This window comes from Glycine soja, chromosome 6 (genome assembly GCF_004193775.1).
Source record: "Glycine soja cultivar W05 chromosome 6, ASM419377v2, whole genome shotgun sequence".
In the NCBI taxonomy this organism is placed as follows: domain Eukaryota; kingdom Viridiplantae; phylum Streptophyta; class Magnoliopsida; order Fabales; family Fabaceae; genus Glycine; species Glycine soja.
This window is the reverse complement of record NC_041007.1, coordinates 2,978,116-2,994,284: the sequence shown is the minus strand read 5'-3', so window position 1 is coordinate 2,994,284 and position 16,169 is coordinate 2,978,116. Positions and strand designations below refer to the sequence as shown.

At 34.0% G+C, this 16,169-nt stretch overlaps 2 protein-coding genes across 6 annotated transcripts; both read right to left on the bottom strand.

Moving 5' to 3' along the window:
• Positions 1-13: 13 nt before the first annotated feature.
• Positions 14-5,415, bottom strand: LOC114414716 (protein WEAK CHLOROPLAST MOVEMENT UNDER BLUE LIGHT 1-like). 5 transcript variants are annotated; one of them, XM_028379095.1, is made up of 5 exons: positions 5,292-5,415; positions 5,089-5,168; positions 4,737-4,813; positions 2,952-3,995; positions 14-2,512 (listed from the first exon to the last, which is right to left on the bottom strand). In XM_028379095.1, the coding sequence occupies exons 4-5, from the start codon at positions 3,954-3,956 to the stop codon at positions 656-658; spliced, it is 2,862 nt and encodes a 953-aa protein (XP_028234896.1). In that variant the 5' UTR covers positions 3,957-3,995; positions 4,737-4,813; positions 5,089-5,168; positions 5,292-5,415; the 3' UTR covers positions 14-655. The 5 variants fall into 5 exon arrangements, with proteins under 5 accessions (XP_028234896.1, XP_028234894.1, XP_028234893.1 ...); XM_028379093.1 differs by lacking the exon at positions 4,737-4,813; XM_028379092.1 differs by lacking the exon at positions 4,737-4,813 and having other exon boundaries at positions 5,089-5,202; positions 5,292-5,407.
• A 5,033-nt stretch (positions 5,416-10,448) lies between these two features.
• On the bottom strand, positions 10,449-14,176 carry LOC114414715 (protein TIC 22, chloroplastic). The gene is made up of 8 exons (XM_028379090.1): positions 13,659-14,176; positions 13,521-13,583; positions 13,054-13,128; positions 12,740-12,787; positions 12,397-12,456; positions 12,202-12,273; positions 11,105-11,140; positions 10,449-11,020 (listed from the first exon to the last, which is right to left on the bottom strand). Exons 1-8 carry the CDS (start codon positions 13,995-13,997, stop codon positions 10,931-10,933), a joined length of 783 nt encoding a protein of 260 aa, XP_028234891.1. The 5' UTR covers positions 13,998-14,176; the 3' UTR covers positions 10,449-10,930.
• Between the last annotated feature and the right edge of the window lie 1,993 nt (positions 14,177-16,169).

Genomic DNA, 16,169 nt, shown 5'->3' with positions numbered 1-16,169 from the left:
TCAAAGGAGATAATTGGGTCATTGATTAAAAATATTAACATTTAATTTTGAATAAGAAAGAAAATGCAAAGTCGCGAACAGACAAAAAAAAAAAATCTATCACTGACAGCTCACTAAAAATTAAGTCTGGGTATAGGAGCCTAGAGATGTTAAGTGTAACTAGCACAGAAAAGTGGAGCTAAATCCTTAATGACTCAAGATTTGGCGAGTAATCAGAACCAAAGCATCAGAAGATTCACACTAATCTCACCTTTTGGTTTGGAGTCATTTAGAAGCTTCTTCCTGTTCAATTTGATGAGGTGTTTCAGACTCGGAAAGTGCATCAAATCTCAGACTCGGAAAACTTTTCTTTCATTGGCCAAATCTCAAACAAATTCTTTACAAAAGCCGAGGTTCAATATATCAGAAGCTATACACAATACAGAATCATCTAATTTTCTCTTTTCCCACAAAAGATGAACTTATTTTTATGTCCAAGTAAAACACTGTGCAGGCGACCATATACCAACCCTTCAGTGAGAGAGAATACAATCAAAGCATACACACAGCAATTGCCAACATTTACAGGTCAGTGCAATTGAATAGTCCGCATTTCAAGTCACTGAGAGATTTCCAAAAAGGACGAGAGCCAAGATAACTGCAGTATAATTTGGGATTACCCTGATTTGGTTGAATGTGTCTTTCTTCTAGCAAAGAACATCAAAACCCTAGGGAAAATTGACTTCTTCTTCTTTTTTCCATGTTTTGATTCTGGGGATGATCCACCTTCATCATTGTCTGCTTGCACATTGGCCTTTGGACTTGTCATGAAATGAGCAGGATTACCTGCATCACTAGTGCGGTCAAAATTATTTACACCCTGATTCCCCTCAAAACTACCCCTAGGGCTTTTACCCTGGTTTACCACTCCTTGGCCAGACTCGCTGGCCTTTCTTCGTTGTTCACTTTCAGCTCTCCAGTTTCTCAATTCTTGTTCCACACCTAATTTACCTTCCTTTGCCTTCTCAGCCTTTTCCATTGCCAATTTCAAAGATTCCCTTCTAGCAGCTATCTCTCTATTCACTTCGTCTAACTTTTCAAAGGCTTTCAATTCAGACTCCTTAGCTTTATCAATTTCAGAATTAGCAGCTGCAACCCTCATATTGGCTCGCTCTTCTGCCTCATGTGCTCGTTTGCTAAGCTCATAGTACTCTTCCAAAGAAAGTGTTACCCCATTGGACGGGTCCACTTGATTCTTGCTTCTAGTTGATTCACTCTCTTGCAATGCTTTAATTGCTGCTATTGCCAAATTTTCAGAAGCCTTTGCAGCCTCTATCTCCTTTTGAGCTGCAAGTAATCTACTTTGGAAGGTACTTACCCCAGCCTTGGCTTGCTCTGCCTCTGCCTTTACTTTCTGTAGCTCTTCACGAGCTGCCTGAGCAAGCAAGTTGGCTTCATTAGTCTCTTCAGCTGTTAGTTGTAGTTTCTTGGGAAGCTCGGTCATTTTCTCTTTAGCTTCTTTCTCCTTCATCTGAACCAAAGCTATTTCTGATCTGGTCTTTTCCAATTCAGCTTCCAGAGATGCAACCGCAATGGAGGCCATTCCCTCTCTTTGCCTAATGGAGGCAAGAGTTGATTTTTCTTGTTCAAGTTCCGATTTTAATGATGTAGCAGCTACCTTCAAGATAGTAACCTCAGCAGTTGCTTTCTCGATGTTAAGATTTACTTCCTCAAGTTCCTTTCTGGCTGATGCAACTGCTTCTTGTATGTCAGTGTGTGTCTTTTTCTCTGATTCTTCTGGGCCTCCTTCTTGCTTTAACTTTGATTCCATATAAGCAGTTAATTCAGCTTTCAAATCAATCAGCAAAGCAGAGGCTGTTTCCAGTTTAGATTTGAGTTCCTTCGCAGATGAAATTTGCTGGTTGAGTCTCTGGAGCTCTTCTTCTGCCTGTTTAAGTTCCTTCTCCCAATTGAGAGAATCTTGATCTCTTGCCATGACTGTTCCTATTCTTTGTTCCTCTGCTTCCAAATGTGCAGCGTGTGTAGTCTCCAATGACTCTTTTGCAGCAATTAGTTCAACAGTTAAATCTTCCACAGACTTCTCTACTTCCTTTGATGCAGCAACAGCCTCTTCAGCTTTCTTAATAGCTACATCTCTATCAGTCACTAAGGAAGCGTATTCTTTGTGCAATGCTGCTAGCTCCTCTTTCACAGCTATTAAATCTGAAACAGCGGCTGTATATCTGGCTTTGGCAACCTCAAGTTGGGCCTTGGCTGCAACACTTGATTCGTCTGCAATACCCTGCTCCATCTCTTCCACTCTGAGCTTTGCAAGTTCTGAGTCCTGTCTTGCTTGACGCTCTTCTGTTTGTGCTCTCTCTAGGTTAAGTTTTAATTCTTCTATTAGTCTCTTTGTGCTGTCTAACTCCTTTAGTACTTGACCTTTTTCCTGCTCAGCAGCCTCTGCTTGTTTTTTGTACTCTGGGATATCCTCCTGTGCCTTTTCAAGTTCTTGTTCTACAAGGGTGCGCCTCTGTATATCCAGGGAAAAACTAATGTTAGCTGCAGTATATCTGGCTTTGGCAAATAAAACTTCCACGTTTCTACTACATGTGTGCATGCCCCATTAGCAGTGATTAGTAATGTAATGTAACTTGTGTTGACAGATAATTTTACATTAACACGAAAGCAACCTGGTTAACCTTCCATCATTAGTGGGCAACCTTAACTACCAACTTTGCCACTGCTAGTCAAAATGATACTGAAACTATTGCTTTCATCTTTTCCCACCCATTACAGCATTTACCCCTTGCCTATCTTTAATGGATATTGGTTTAACTTTGAGAAGTAACATAATTTGAAATTTTAAGACATACAGACAAAAAAGATAAATTTAAGAAGAGTAACATAATAAGCGTGAGGAAGATAAATTGAAAATAATGGCCATACAAAAAAATGCAAGACATATATACCTCCACAGTGTGGATCCTATGAGCCTTCCAATCCACAATTCCTCCAAACTTGGAAACAGCTTCCTTGACAGATTCAAAAGGAGCTGTGGTATCAATATGGCCTCTTTTTGCATCAAACAGCTTGGCACGTGGGAGTGAGCCAACTGTTCCCATAGCCATTGTAAGTTCATTGTGATCACTTTGCAAATCTTTTGTTTCGGAAGAAGAAGCTGAGAGTCTAATCTCATTATCAACATCACTGTCAGCAGTGATATTAGAAACATCATCCTGCGATTCATGCATGTCAGAGACATTTTCTATAGCACCTGGTTCAGAATCTTCAGCTGAAGTTACCTGCTGGCTTTTTTCTGTGACATCAACTGCAGCATCTTGTATTAAAGTTTGATCAACAGAAGCATTTGGCAACACTGCTAATTCAGAGAACTCGTCCACTGGCAAATGAGTACCAGGCTCCATTTTTCCATTACTAAGTGGGATTGTTGGAGCTTCAGTGGAAGATTGGTCGCCATGTGGGTTTATCACTTCAGTATTTTCTTCAGGGGGGTCTGCCAGTGGCATGTCTCCAGCAATTTTTGTAGTGGATTCAGAGGGTAGTTTGTCGATAACATGTTCTGCCAGTGGCAACTCCTCAGCAGTTTTAGAAGAGGATTCGGAGTTGTCTATCACATGTTCAGCCAGTGGTGTCTCTTCATCAATTTTTAAAGAGGATGCAGATGGTTGGTTGTCTCCAACATGTTCTGCCAGTAGTGTCTCTTCAACAATTTCTGAAGAGAATTCCGATGGTAGCTTGTCTCCAACATGTTCTGCCAGTGGTGTCTCTTCAGCAATTTTTGGAGAAGCTTCAGATGGAAGCTTGTCTCCAACATGTTCTGCCAGGGGTGTCTCTTCTGCAATTTTTGGAGAAGATTCAGATGGTAGCTTGTCTCCAACATGTTCTACCAGTGGTGTCTCTTCAGCAATTTTTGAAGAGGAGACAGGGGGTATCTTGTCTTCAACATCCTCCATTGTAAGGAGCAGTCAGGAGCGCCAAAATGAGTCTAACCTCTAAATAATAATAAGGAAAACCAATCAGTGGAAAATAAAAGCAAAACAAGAGAATTACAGCCTATAAAAGCTTTTCAAAAAATATAATTGAATTGGAAATTAAAAATCACCATGCATAAGTTTCAATTTTGAGTGGGATTGCTACACTAGAACAAGCCACAAATTGAGAGTTGAATTCTATATATACCATTTAGTTACTTTCCTTTCCCAATTGGCTGGATCAAGAAAAGCTGTTTCCCAAGTTTTCAGTTGTTCACAAGACAAATTGAGAATTCTTTATGGATAATTCTCATTTCACAAACAACCAATAAATGAACCGAAATGGAATATATATCAAGTCTAAATGGTATGAAACAGAGCATCCTAAAATTTATCCGTACTTTTGACAGATATAAAGATCTCCTTTTATTTCTAGTTCCAACCACACCTATAGCCTGTAGCTCTTGATGATTGATCAACGAAAAAATTAATCATATAAATATAACATTAACACATGAAAGCTCACATGTCTTCCCTCTTCATACATGTTCCTATCAAAACGTAATTTACAATGACAAAAACAATAAGACAGAACGAATAGGCAAAAAAAAGAAAGAAAGAAATTTAAATAATAATTACAACAGAAAATAAATACTTCATATCTCTAATTTGGAAGCCAGATAAACTTTTCCCCTTATTTATCACCAAAAAAATAGAAATAAAAAAAAAACCCTGTACATTGCAGCATCTCTTGTGGCTAACCTTTTGAAAGCAAAGACTTCAATCGTTAAGGATACAATGCGGTTGGTTGCAGGGAAAATACATGAATGAAGAAAAATCTGATGAAAGAAGAACAAAAACCAAAAGCATATGGAAAAGTCAATTAATCTTAGTTGGCAAAGGCAATTGATATTCAAACGCTCTGTTTCCCTCCCTATAATTGTGTAATCGTTTGGAAAACATGTTATATCCCGCTCTAGATACTCACAAACACTTGCATGCTATATGATGTGATCACAAACAAATAGAACAAAACAGAGGGATAAATTATACGAAGAAACAAGATTCCTGATTATGGAGTAAAAAGAGGAAGAGGAAGAAAGAAAGAACATACCCGATTAGGATTCGGAATAATAAGAATAAGTGGAAAATTCAAAGGGGCGAGCGATGGATGGAGGCAGATACTAATTGTGACTGGAAAATTTGAGGACGAAATTAAAATTAGGTTCTGCAAAAATAAATGGAGGTGGAAAAATATTGCAGCTAAAATTAGAACACAGAAAAATACGGAGAAAGATACACAGTAGTGGACCCTACCTCATCGCACAGATTAGATCCATCTCTACCCTCCTTTTCTTCTCTCTCTCTCATATCAAATATATATTCTATTCGTTTTCGTATTTCCTTCCCTTGTAATTAATGAATCTATGCTATTATCACATTACATTTTATTTGTATTATTCTCTTCGCTACAAATAACTATTAGTATCATTATTTACTGCCACGCCGCTATCTACGTCTTTTATGAAGCACTCGCCGCTACGCCACCACAATCCTTTTCATAACGGAAAATTCATTTTATATTTACGCAACTTGTAATTGATGCGGGTAAATTGTATATTAATAATATTTTGTAGTTAACTCAAAAGTAGTACACAACTGTTAATTTTGTTTAGAAACGAGTTCAATTGCGACACAAAAGTTTTCCACTACTGGCTTACCCACCTTGTATACCTTTTCTTGGTCGGTGGTCCAGATTCTATTTTTCTCTCTCTCTCTTTTTTTAATCAATTCTTTTTTCTGGTTTTGGTTTTCTGTTTTACCTTGGTGTTGCATAGCAACTTCCCTTTCTTTGCTTATTATTATCCCAAGATAATTCATAAAGAGTATTGTCCACGATGACGTGTGAAAAAGAAAAGAAATACTACCTGGTAGTAGTAGTATTTTATTAAAGAAGTGAAACGTGATTTCAAAGGTGACAAGTTATCCAATAAATTCAGTCCCAGCATGAGGAAGCGTGTAAATGCAGCGCTGATCATTAATAAAAATGAATTAATGAGTTTTCTTTAGCAATTGACTATTGAGTCTAATGGCATGTAACGCAGTCTACGAACGAATGGACTTGGTTGATTTCGACGCCCAAAAAGACATCAACACGTTCTCATCCGTTGGGTGTTGTAGAATGGGGTGGGGCCCATATCAAGTAGTAATTGCCAGATAACGTGATGGCTATTTTTTATTAGCTCATTCATTGCACAAGCTAGCCACGAGTTGAGTTTATATTATAACTATATGCTTATCGTTTTAAATTAATTCTATTGAAATTTGAAACAAACTTCCAACTCAATAATGCCGTCTTTAATGGTGACGGTACTATGTTTTTGAAGTTTCGACAGATGACGTCTTCAACGGGAAACAAGCTAAATAAGGTGTGAAACGAGGAAAAGAAATGATTCTCGATCATTTTATGGTTGTTGTAAATTTAGGTTCAATAAAACCGTTATTTTATTTACTACGATAACTAAGTTTAAGATAATTTATTTTCAAAGTTCGTTTTAAATTAATTATATCATTTAGAAATTTAACTCAATTAAAATATTGACATTCAAAAATAAAATACTGTATAGAAATTCATTTAATGAAAATAATCGAGTTCAATTTGAGGGGGAAGAATATTCTGAATTGCTGTACTGATTAATTTTCTTAGAAGTATGGTGTAAATTAAAGTTTGGGGGCCAAGGTTTAATTTATTCTTTTGGTTTTATGGCCTACCAACCCAATCGTGCCAAGTCCAAGGTTCCTTTGACACTAAAGTTGGGTTTAATTTCTGCGTAAACTTCGGCTTTTGCTGGAGAATCATTGTCAGGTGGGGTTAAAGAAGTATGTGATGGCTTTTTCAACTAAATACAAAAAAAAAGAAGGGCAGAAAAAAATCGGTTCGGGGAATATTTCACAATTTATTGTCTTTTATCTTTTTTTTTGAATTGTTTATAATTTTTCATTTTAATTCATTTAACTTCATACTTTAATTTATTTTAAAATAGTTTTCATCTTTTATAATTTATATTAGGGGTTTTTATTTTACAAAGAGAACAACAGATTTATATATATATATATATATATATATATATATATATATATATATATATATATATTCAATTTTTATATCTTCAAACAAGAACAAAACTAAAATAAGGACTATTTTGTTGCTTAATGATCAATCCAATATTAGGATCACAAGTCACATGTGCTATGCTTGCATAAATCCTTAACATTTTCAAAGTGCACCGGTTCCGCCAAATTAGGAGTCGTCATACATTTTGGTGCATAGATAGTCAACTTTTCCTTCTTCTTTCAAACCAAAAAAATAAAAACTAGGAGCATTGCTTTTACCTTCTTTTTTTTTTGGTGGTGCAAGGCCATTGCTTTAATTTGCTTTTATTATTTATTTTCCATTGTCATTTTAATTTATTTAACTTAATACTTTGATTTTTTTAAAATCATCTTCTTTTATATCAGGGACTTTCTTTCATTTTACAAACATAACAAATTTTTATATTACGAATTGTTTTCTAACGATATATTATCTAAATCATATCTCCATCAAAGCTATTTTTTTACAGCAGCAAAATTGGTTTTATACATGGTTTTAAATTACTTTTCTCTTAATTTTGAAATAATAAAAAATGTTATTTTTTTAAAGTTATTCCGTTAGTCTGTACTCTGTTCCCTCATTTACACCAGCACAGGTACAGGGCCTTCGCATTGGATTTCTCTAATGTGAAATGCCTAGCTTGCAGCAGTTCACACCTAGCCCATTCCTTCCAGACAATTAATTAAATATTTGAAAGTTCACCAAATACAGAACACGGTCCAACTAACACTCACAACAATAACAAGTTTTTCCTCAAATAATTTTAGCACCATTTTATGATCTATCAACAAGTTTAGAATTTAAGCACCCGGCCCACGCCGCAGCAATTAACATAGAAGAAAGCTAACAGCCTAAATCAGTCAATAGCAAAATTTTTGTGGTGCAAGAACTTGTTCCAATCAAATACCAAGCAAGAGAAGAAATCAAATACATCTAATTTTCAAACCCTAAAACTGAAAAAACTTCTATTTTTTATCACAAAAAAAAGCTTCTTATTTAATTTTCTGGTTTAGGTTTCACTTAGATTTGTTTATAAGCTGAGTTTTGCCTAGAAAGTCAGTTTTTTAAAAAAAGAAGAGAAAATTACTTTTGTAAATTCAATTTACAACATAAAATTCATTTAAACTTTATCGGTCTCTCTCTCTCTATATATATTTTTTAAGAGCACATACTTAGAACACTCAATTAACACATTTTCTACAAAGGTAATTTGAGCTATGATAGTTGGGAGTCTCAGGTCATAAGGATCAAAAGTTAAAATCCTTATATATATGTTTACTGATAAAATAAAATCCTTAATGTTTGTCAGAGTTAGATAAATGTATCTGATTCGTTTTAAGAACTTTTCTGGTCTTAAACTGAAGTAGCATCCTAGATTATATAGGATGGTTGTTACAGTATGTACTAATAATAATCTAATCCATCAAGAGAGAGCCAAATCGTCTGGGCTCAGTGATATTGATTTTCCAATGTCCATCGGGCAACCTCATCTTCCTGGCTTTCCTCCTCTGCCAGTTCAACTCACTCCGACGCCGTTTCGATAACCTACACAATCTCTGCAGCCCCTCCTCCCATGCGCGTACATCCTCTGCTTTGCAGTGCCATGGCTTCCATCTTCACCCTCGCCGATGAACTTGCTCTACTTCTATTCGTTGTAGCTTCCTTTCTCAGCTTTCGGGTTTCTGATCTTCCAACCCGCTTCGGATAGGGGAACGGAGATGGACTTGTCTATGAGGATGATAAGGTCGCGTTTGGTACCTGTTTGGAGGAGGCTTTGTGCCGCAAACTTACGCTTCCCAAGTTTGCAGCCACCGTCGCGTACGCTTCGCGTTTTATTCTACTTTTTTTCTCACGCTTTTTTCAGTCTTAGACAAGTCGTACACCTCCTCGATTCCTGTAAGTACAAATCTCAAGTTTCTTACTTGCAGTACACTCGAAGGGTGTGTTTGCTTGCTGATGAAAGAAGAAAAATAATTAGAGAAATTTTATATTTTATTTTGATTTAAAAATTGATATTTTTTTATGTTTAAATCAAACACATTTTCGAAAAAAAAGTGTAGTACAATTTATTTATTAATTAAAAATTATGTAAAGTTAACAGAAAATTTAAATTGTACAGATTTTTATACAATAAAGAAAAAGATACAGAAGTAAAAGAGAAAATTTGAGATAAGATGATAATCACATGGTACAATAAAAAGAAAAAATAAATATTGCCGGATGTGAAACTTTATTGAAATCTGTTAACTAATTTTGTTTGTATGCTACGATTGAGGTTTCTTAAAAATCAATGCGAGCTTGAACCAAAAAAAAAAAACATCAATGGGAACGAAGGCAGGTTAAGCTTGGAGCCATGTAAATCTAAATCTAAATCTGATACAGTGGTTATTTCACATCGCATGCAAAAGCGAGGTGTTTGCCTGGTTGGTATAAGTTGTTGAACCACGATTCAAATCATCAATATGCTTGTACTAATAATTTTGAGTGTCCTCCTGCTTCCACTGTCAAGGAAAAAGCTTTCATAAAGATAACAAATGGCAAACAACACAAATAGAACTAACATGTTAATTTATTGTTTGTTTGTTCGTTTGTGTGAAACATAACTTGATGGAAATAAAGGCTTTTATGAAACGTCAGGAAAAAACTGTTTGTATGAAACATTTTTGCATAACATTTTTTTTTCATATTACTTTAGGGTACAGATTAAAAAATAAATAAATAAATGTTTTTATTGAAAATACATTACAAATCATGGTAGACATATATTAGTACCATTTTTTGATATATTTTTTCCGATTTTAATTTCTTAATCATTTACTTTTTTCATTAATGCACATAATTTATATTTGTCACAATTTTAAAATTAAAACATTTCTAACGCTGGCTTAAAAATGATTGCAAAGTATATATTACTATCCGTTCGTTTGTCTTCTCTTCGCCTACACTCCCTATGGAGATGAAATGGAAAAGTTCTTTGAAAAAAATAACAAAAACTATTTGCAATTAAATTTTGTACATAACGCATATTATGATTAATAAAAATTTTTTTTAGGGAACGGTAAATAAGATTTTCTTTTCATCAATAGAAATTGAACACTGTACTAGAGGTTAATAAGATCTTAAAAACTACTATCCATTATTAGGTAAACAGTATGTATTAAGCTGATAAACTATCACATTTATTTCCCCACATCCATGGACGATTAACATACCACGTAAAAGAGGGGACAATATGTGAGACCAATGTGTTGTAGGACTATGGTAAATCACTCACTTCAGGTGGTGAATCAATTCCATTATGTCTTTCCAAACACCAAAAAGGGTTGTGAATCGTGATAACCTCCTCCTTAATCTCCATCGAAAGATAGAACAAAAATTTCTAGATCTCTCATCTTCAAAAACAGTATGGGTATCAAATGTAAATGAAGATCATTCTCTTCCCTGAACTAATAAAAGTAGAATTCAAGGAAAAGGATTACAGCTATTGCCAAAACAAATAAATTATCTGTACATGTATGAGTACGAACACCCCTCATACATTTGGTATTTAGCATGCTCAACAAATGGTGGAACGACCTCTTAATTGAAATGTATGTTAGCGTTTACGTCCTCTCACATACACATTTACCTTATATCCACTGAGAATCTTAGTGCAGTATTCGCCTCAGAAGGAAGAGCACAACTATTTGAAGACAGAGGTCCTAGCATCTCACCAGCCGACTAAATTGTCACAACAGTAACATCCAATTTGCTCAAGAAAACCACATGAAATCATGGTTAGCTTAAATTCGCACCCTGGGAATCATTCATTAAGTTCTTGTATGTGTTGAGAGCGACTTTTTCCTGGTGGAATAAAAATCAAATCCTCCCATCCTGAATTCCTTTCACTCATCTGTATCAAGGGAGAGAGAACATATCAGAATTCAAATTACTGCCAAGCTTATAAGCTACTGAACCTGTAAGCAGACTTAACTACCTCCATTTTTCTCAGTACATCTTCCAAGCTACCAACCTGTTAATTTATTAAAAAATTAGAAAAAGAGAGAAACATAAACAAACTTAAAATAAATGATAAATTACAAAAACAATTCCACTCTAGCATGCAAATTATTTTATTATATAAACACACTAGATATCTACCAGAATATCTTGTATGTGGTTACTCAAATCCACACACAAATTTACATCCAGTTTTTTTTTTTTTTTTTTAAAAAAAAAAGTTTCTCCCTTTTCCTCTAACCTTTTTCATGGAAGACAGATTACAAGAGTTACGTGAGCTTAATTGAACATGGATAGAATTTAAGTCTCTGTTTGGTTTGAAAAAATGTTCTTTGTTTTCTTTTCTTATTTTCACTAAGAATTACAAAAGTTACTTTGTTTTCACTTGGTCAACTGTTTTCAAAGATATATACAAAAATCGGTGAATACAAATCTTTGATCTTCACCTAACCTTTCATCATTTCCTATAGTAAATTTTTGCAAACAGAGAATATAATAAAAACAACATAGCATTTTCATAGTTACTAGTGAAAACAAAAAAATGAGAACAAAAATATTTTCTTTGATAAAAAAATCCCTTAGATTGCTATTTCCACATTGCCATTGAACAGATGCTTTGTTTCCCATGAAAATTGAAAAAGACATCAACAAAAAGCAAATCATTTATAGAACGAAAACTAATTATTCCATTAGCATAATTGTTTCCACAGCCATATAGTTTGGTTCAAAGAAAAATTTAAATAGCACAAGCATTTCTTACCTTAATCACTGCCTTAAAATAAATTTATCTCATGGTTATCAAATATCAATAAGATATACTACACAAACCACTATGATTCAACCAAATGTTCAGTAAGTTTTCATGTTGATCATACAGGTAGTTAAATGTTTATTTTTATCCAAGATAAGTCTTGCATAAAGCATATGCAACACAAATTAACTATCTGAGGGTTCAATAAAATATGCTACTGCTTTTGGGGATTAGAAAAATTGTGAAACTAGTATGCAGCTTTGACAAATACATTGATTTGTCAAAAGTATTAAATAAAGAGAAAGAGATGGTAGATTCTAGACCGCTATATGCTGAGAAACACCAGGTCCTCTTGATGCCCTGGAAACTTTGGACAGTTCCTGCTCAATATCCTCCTGTCCATTTAACCAGAAAATGATAAAATACTTTATAAATATATTCTATAGCAACATGCACGTGACTTATGGTGTCTTAATAATGTAATTGAAATAACAAGTAGATCAATGAGTCAGACAAACCTTAGAGAAATACACAGGGCAGTAACGCTTATTCCTCTTCTTCACAACCAAAAGCTCCGACTGTAAGAACATATGATCATTAGTCAATAGTACCAATCCACCACAGAGATGAGGCAATACTAAAATAGTTATATAGCTTAAAATCAGCCAGTCTCTAAAAATGTATACATCATATGCCACAAATCAGCTGCAGTTAATCAGTTGACAGTTAGTTCAGTAAAAAAAATGAACTGAAGTTAAGTTTGTACTGATAGTAATAGTTCCCTTTTTATAAATGTATAAACCAAAAGATGAGCTCATAACATTTTGTAACTCCCACCCACAAGCAAAAAAGAAAACATACCTGAAAAACAGGAACTCCATCAAAACCTCCCTTGTTGACTGGTTTAAGCTGACAAGAGTGAAATGGAAACTAAATTAAACACAATCTAACAGCTCAGCGGATCAACCAACATATATGCTACATGTTTATATATAGTTTAGTTTTAAATTGATGTCACAGAACTAATTCCCACACAGCAGCTATCATGTATATAGTCAAAGATTCTTTCTCTCATTATTGTCATTGCTACTGGACTAAATTGATGAACAATAATGGTGCTGCTTAAAGTGATATGTTGTACGTGAGAACTATATAGTATACAGTAAGATTCTAACCTCCAAAGCATTCCTTATTTGAACAGGATCAGGTAAGAATCGGAAGGCAATGCCTTCAACCTTCAACATGTATACCTGTAGCACAAGAATTCGTCATACGTAAAAGGTACAGGATAAACACCATAATTAACAAGCTGAAGACACTATCTACTATATAGTTGCAGTCAGTAGCACATCCTCCCCTCATTATAGATTACCCAATTCCTACATGACTCTCAATATGATAGAAACCAAGCACAACCAAAGGCATTTGATAGATACAGGTATGGAATACAGGTTCCATTGGCAAAATATGTTGAGAGTATAGCAGATAATGTTATCAATATATATAATTTGACAACAACATATGCATCAACTCAAAGAGCACTAACTAAAGCCAAGGTATCGTTGAAGAAATCCACATTCGAATTTATTTTCCTTTAAGAAAAGCAGCATTACAGCGAGAGAGTGAAGAAAATGAAAAGGACCTGGTCGAGAGTAATTGGAACAACCCTAGCCTTGCTTCGAAGCTCTCTACTCCGTGATCGAACCTAAAATAGTGAACAACAAATTAGGATAATGCAATTAAGAGAGGATGAAATTGGAATAGGATTGAGCGGAGAAACCTGAGCGAGAAAGGCTTCGGCGTCCTCTTGGCGAAAGCAAAGCAATCCAATGGACTTGGCACCGTCGGGGTCGGAGATAAGAACGAACTCATTGTTGGAATTGCTGACGGTGAAAACGGAGGTGCCGACGAGGGACTTAGCCACGTGCTGGGAGCCCAGGGTAGCAGTGGCGGCGTGGGCGAGGGCGTGTTTGGGGAAGACAAGATTATGATGAGATTGAGCTAGGGCTCGCTTCGTGTCATCCAAACGAGTCGCGAGGTCGGACCCTAAGCGGACGCAGTGTTGATGGATGAAGCTGGAAAATGACAGAAGCGGGTTTGAGTGTCCACGCGACTCCATCTAAGTCTAAGCCAAACCCTTCGTCTTCACCCAATCCTTCCACGTTAACTACATACATACAAGTTATGGATTATTCCGTTAATCACTTTTGGCCCATGACTTTATAATATAACACTTCGGAGTTCAGTCTTCAGTTTCGCCCCAAATCTATTTAACCGTTAATCGTCCTTGTGCCCAGGCCGCTAGGGATTATCCGGACCATTTTTTGGAGTCCAATCTCTAGGGACCTGTTTGGCTAATTTTTAAAATTATTTTCTCTCACTGTCATACTTTTATCATAATTATACTAATCTAAAATTGATGTTATCAAAATTAACTTTATTTAATATAAAAATACACAAGTCTTAAATTAAAACATCTTCAATGTTTTTTTTTTTTAAATCAATGTTGTTACTGTATTATGTTTTTCCTCAAATAGTCTCAAACCCCATCGGTACCTGGTAGGACTCATCTATTTGACAAGACTATATAAGATTGAAAATGTTACTAAGCTTAATTTCAAGATAAAACACCATTCGATTTCTTGAAAGTATATAACACTGTTACGTTATTAATAATTAAAAGTAAAAACAATTAAAAAAATTAATTTATCAATTACTTTAATTCAAAAATCAGAATTCATAAAGTCATGTAACTTAAGTGATAATAGAGTGGTATATTTAAACTTATTTTAAAAAGGCTTAATTGTATTTTTTATCCAACTTTTTATTTCTTTTTAAATTTAATCCTCAGTAAAATAATTGACGCATCCTAGTTTTCTTAAGAAACTTTAAGATCGAGCTGGTGGAGGTTAGCATTAATGCTTGGTTTTTCTAATAGAAACGGTTGTAGATGGCCTAAGCATCCTAGTTTTGTTTAGTTTTTAAACGTGGGTAAAACTTGATTTTGAACTGTTAAATACAATTAATACATTTTTTATAACATATATAATTAAGACATGTGTCTAAATTAAAACTAATTTTTCATGGAGAATTAATTTGAACTATATATTTAGATTGAAATGTATTTTTTTATATTTAAAAAGTATGAAAATTATTTTTCTAACTTTAAAACAAATAGGAAGTAAGTTGATAAAATAACCCCTTCAATTAGAGATAATTAGGGTTCATATACTATGTTCTGAATCATCTCTCCTTTTTTATCCAGATTAAGATGTTTTTGACCTTTTTTTTTACAGGCATGTTTTTTTATCTGTATATTAAATAATACACAACCCTTGAAATTTGAAACACAACTTATGGATTTCTGAACTTTGAATATGGGGAGCTGAGGATACAACAATTTATCAATTAATATTCAATTTTAAGTTAAAATTTTTCTATCAAGTTTTTGAATAGAACCAAAGGCATTATTGATACGATGAGGTGAACAAATAAATAATGTTCTTGCAACTCGACTGGTCATTAAACCCGTAAAAATATTGGCTTAAAATATATTTAAAAATATTTATTTGATATTTTAATATAATATCCTAATAATATTAAATAAAAGATAACATAATATGTATAAATTATTAATAATAAAAATTAAACTTTACTTAAAGTATCATAAATTATAATATTTTTTTTTTAAAACCAAAATGATATCATTTTAAAGGTTTTCTTTTTTATAAAAAAATAGTTTTAAGAAAAATTGATCAATCTTTCAAGTTTACCTATTAAATGGCTTATGTAAAGATGTATTAGTTTTGGGGAAGTATTGGATCAGACACGTAACCAGTTTTTTTTTTTTCGTTGAATTAATTGATCCGGTTGGATTTTCAAAACAATATTACATCATAATAAAAACGTTTAATGCATGTTTGTTGAGACATGAAAGATAAATTAGTTTTGCCGTGCATGCATGGTATATGGAAGGTCCTACTATAATCTATTGCGAACAAAAATGCAATCTTTATCTTGTATAGTCTTCTCTTGCCAATATTATTTCAGTATTTGTATAAATAACTTGCTTGCTTAATTTATATAGTTTTTTCGCCTTAATTAATTTCAAATGCTCTTCTTTTCCAACTACATAATGCCTAATGGAGAGGGCCATTTACAGCCTTGATCTACAGGAAGGAACACGTATAACTTTATGCTTATACTTTCTGTTAATAATACCAGCTTGCAAAAGAATAAACACATCAATCATAATTAAGATTATATAAAAAAAGAAAAAGAATGGCTAAAA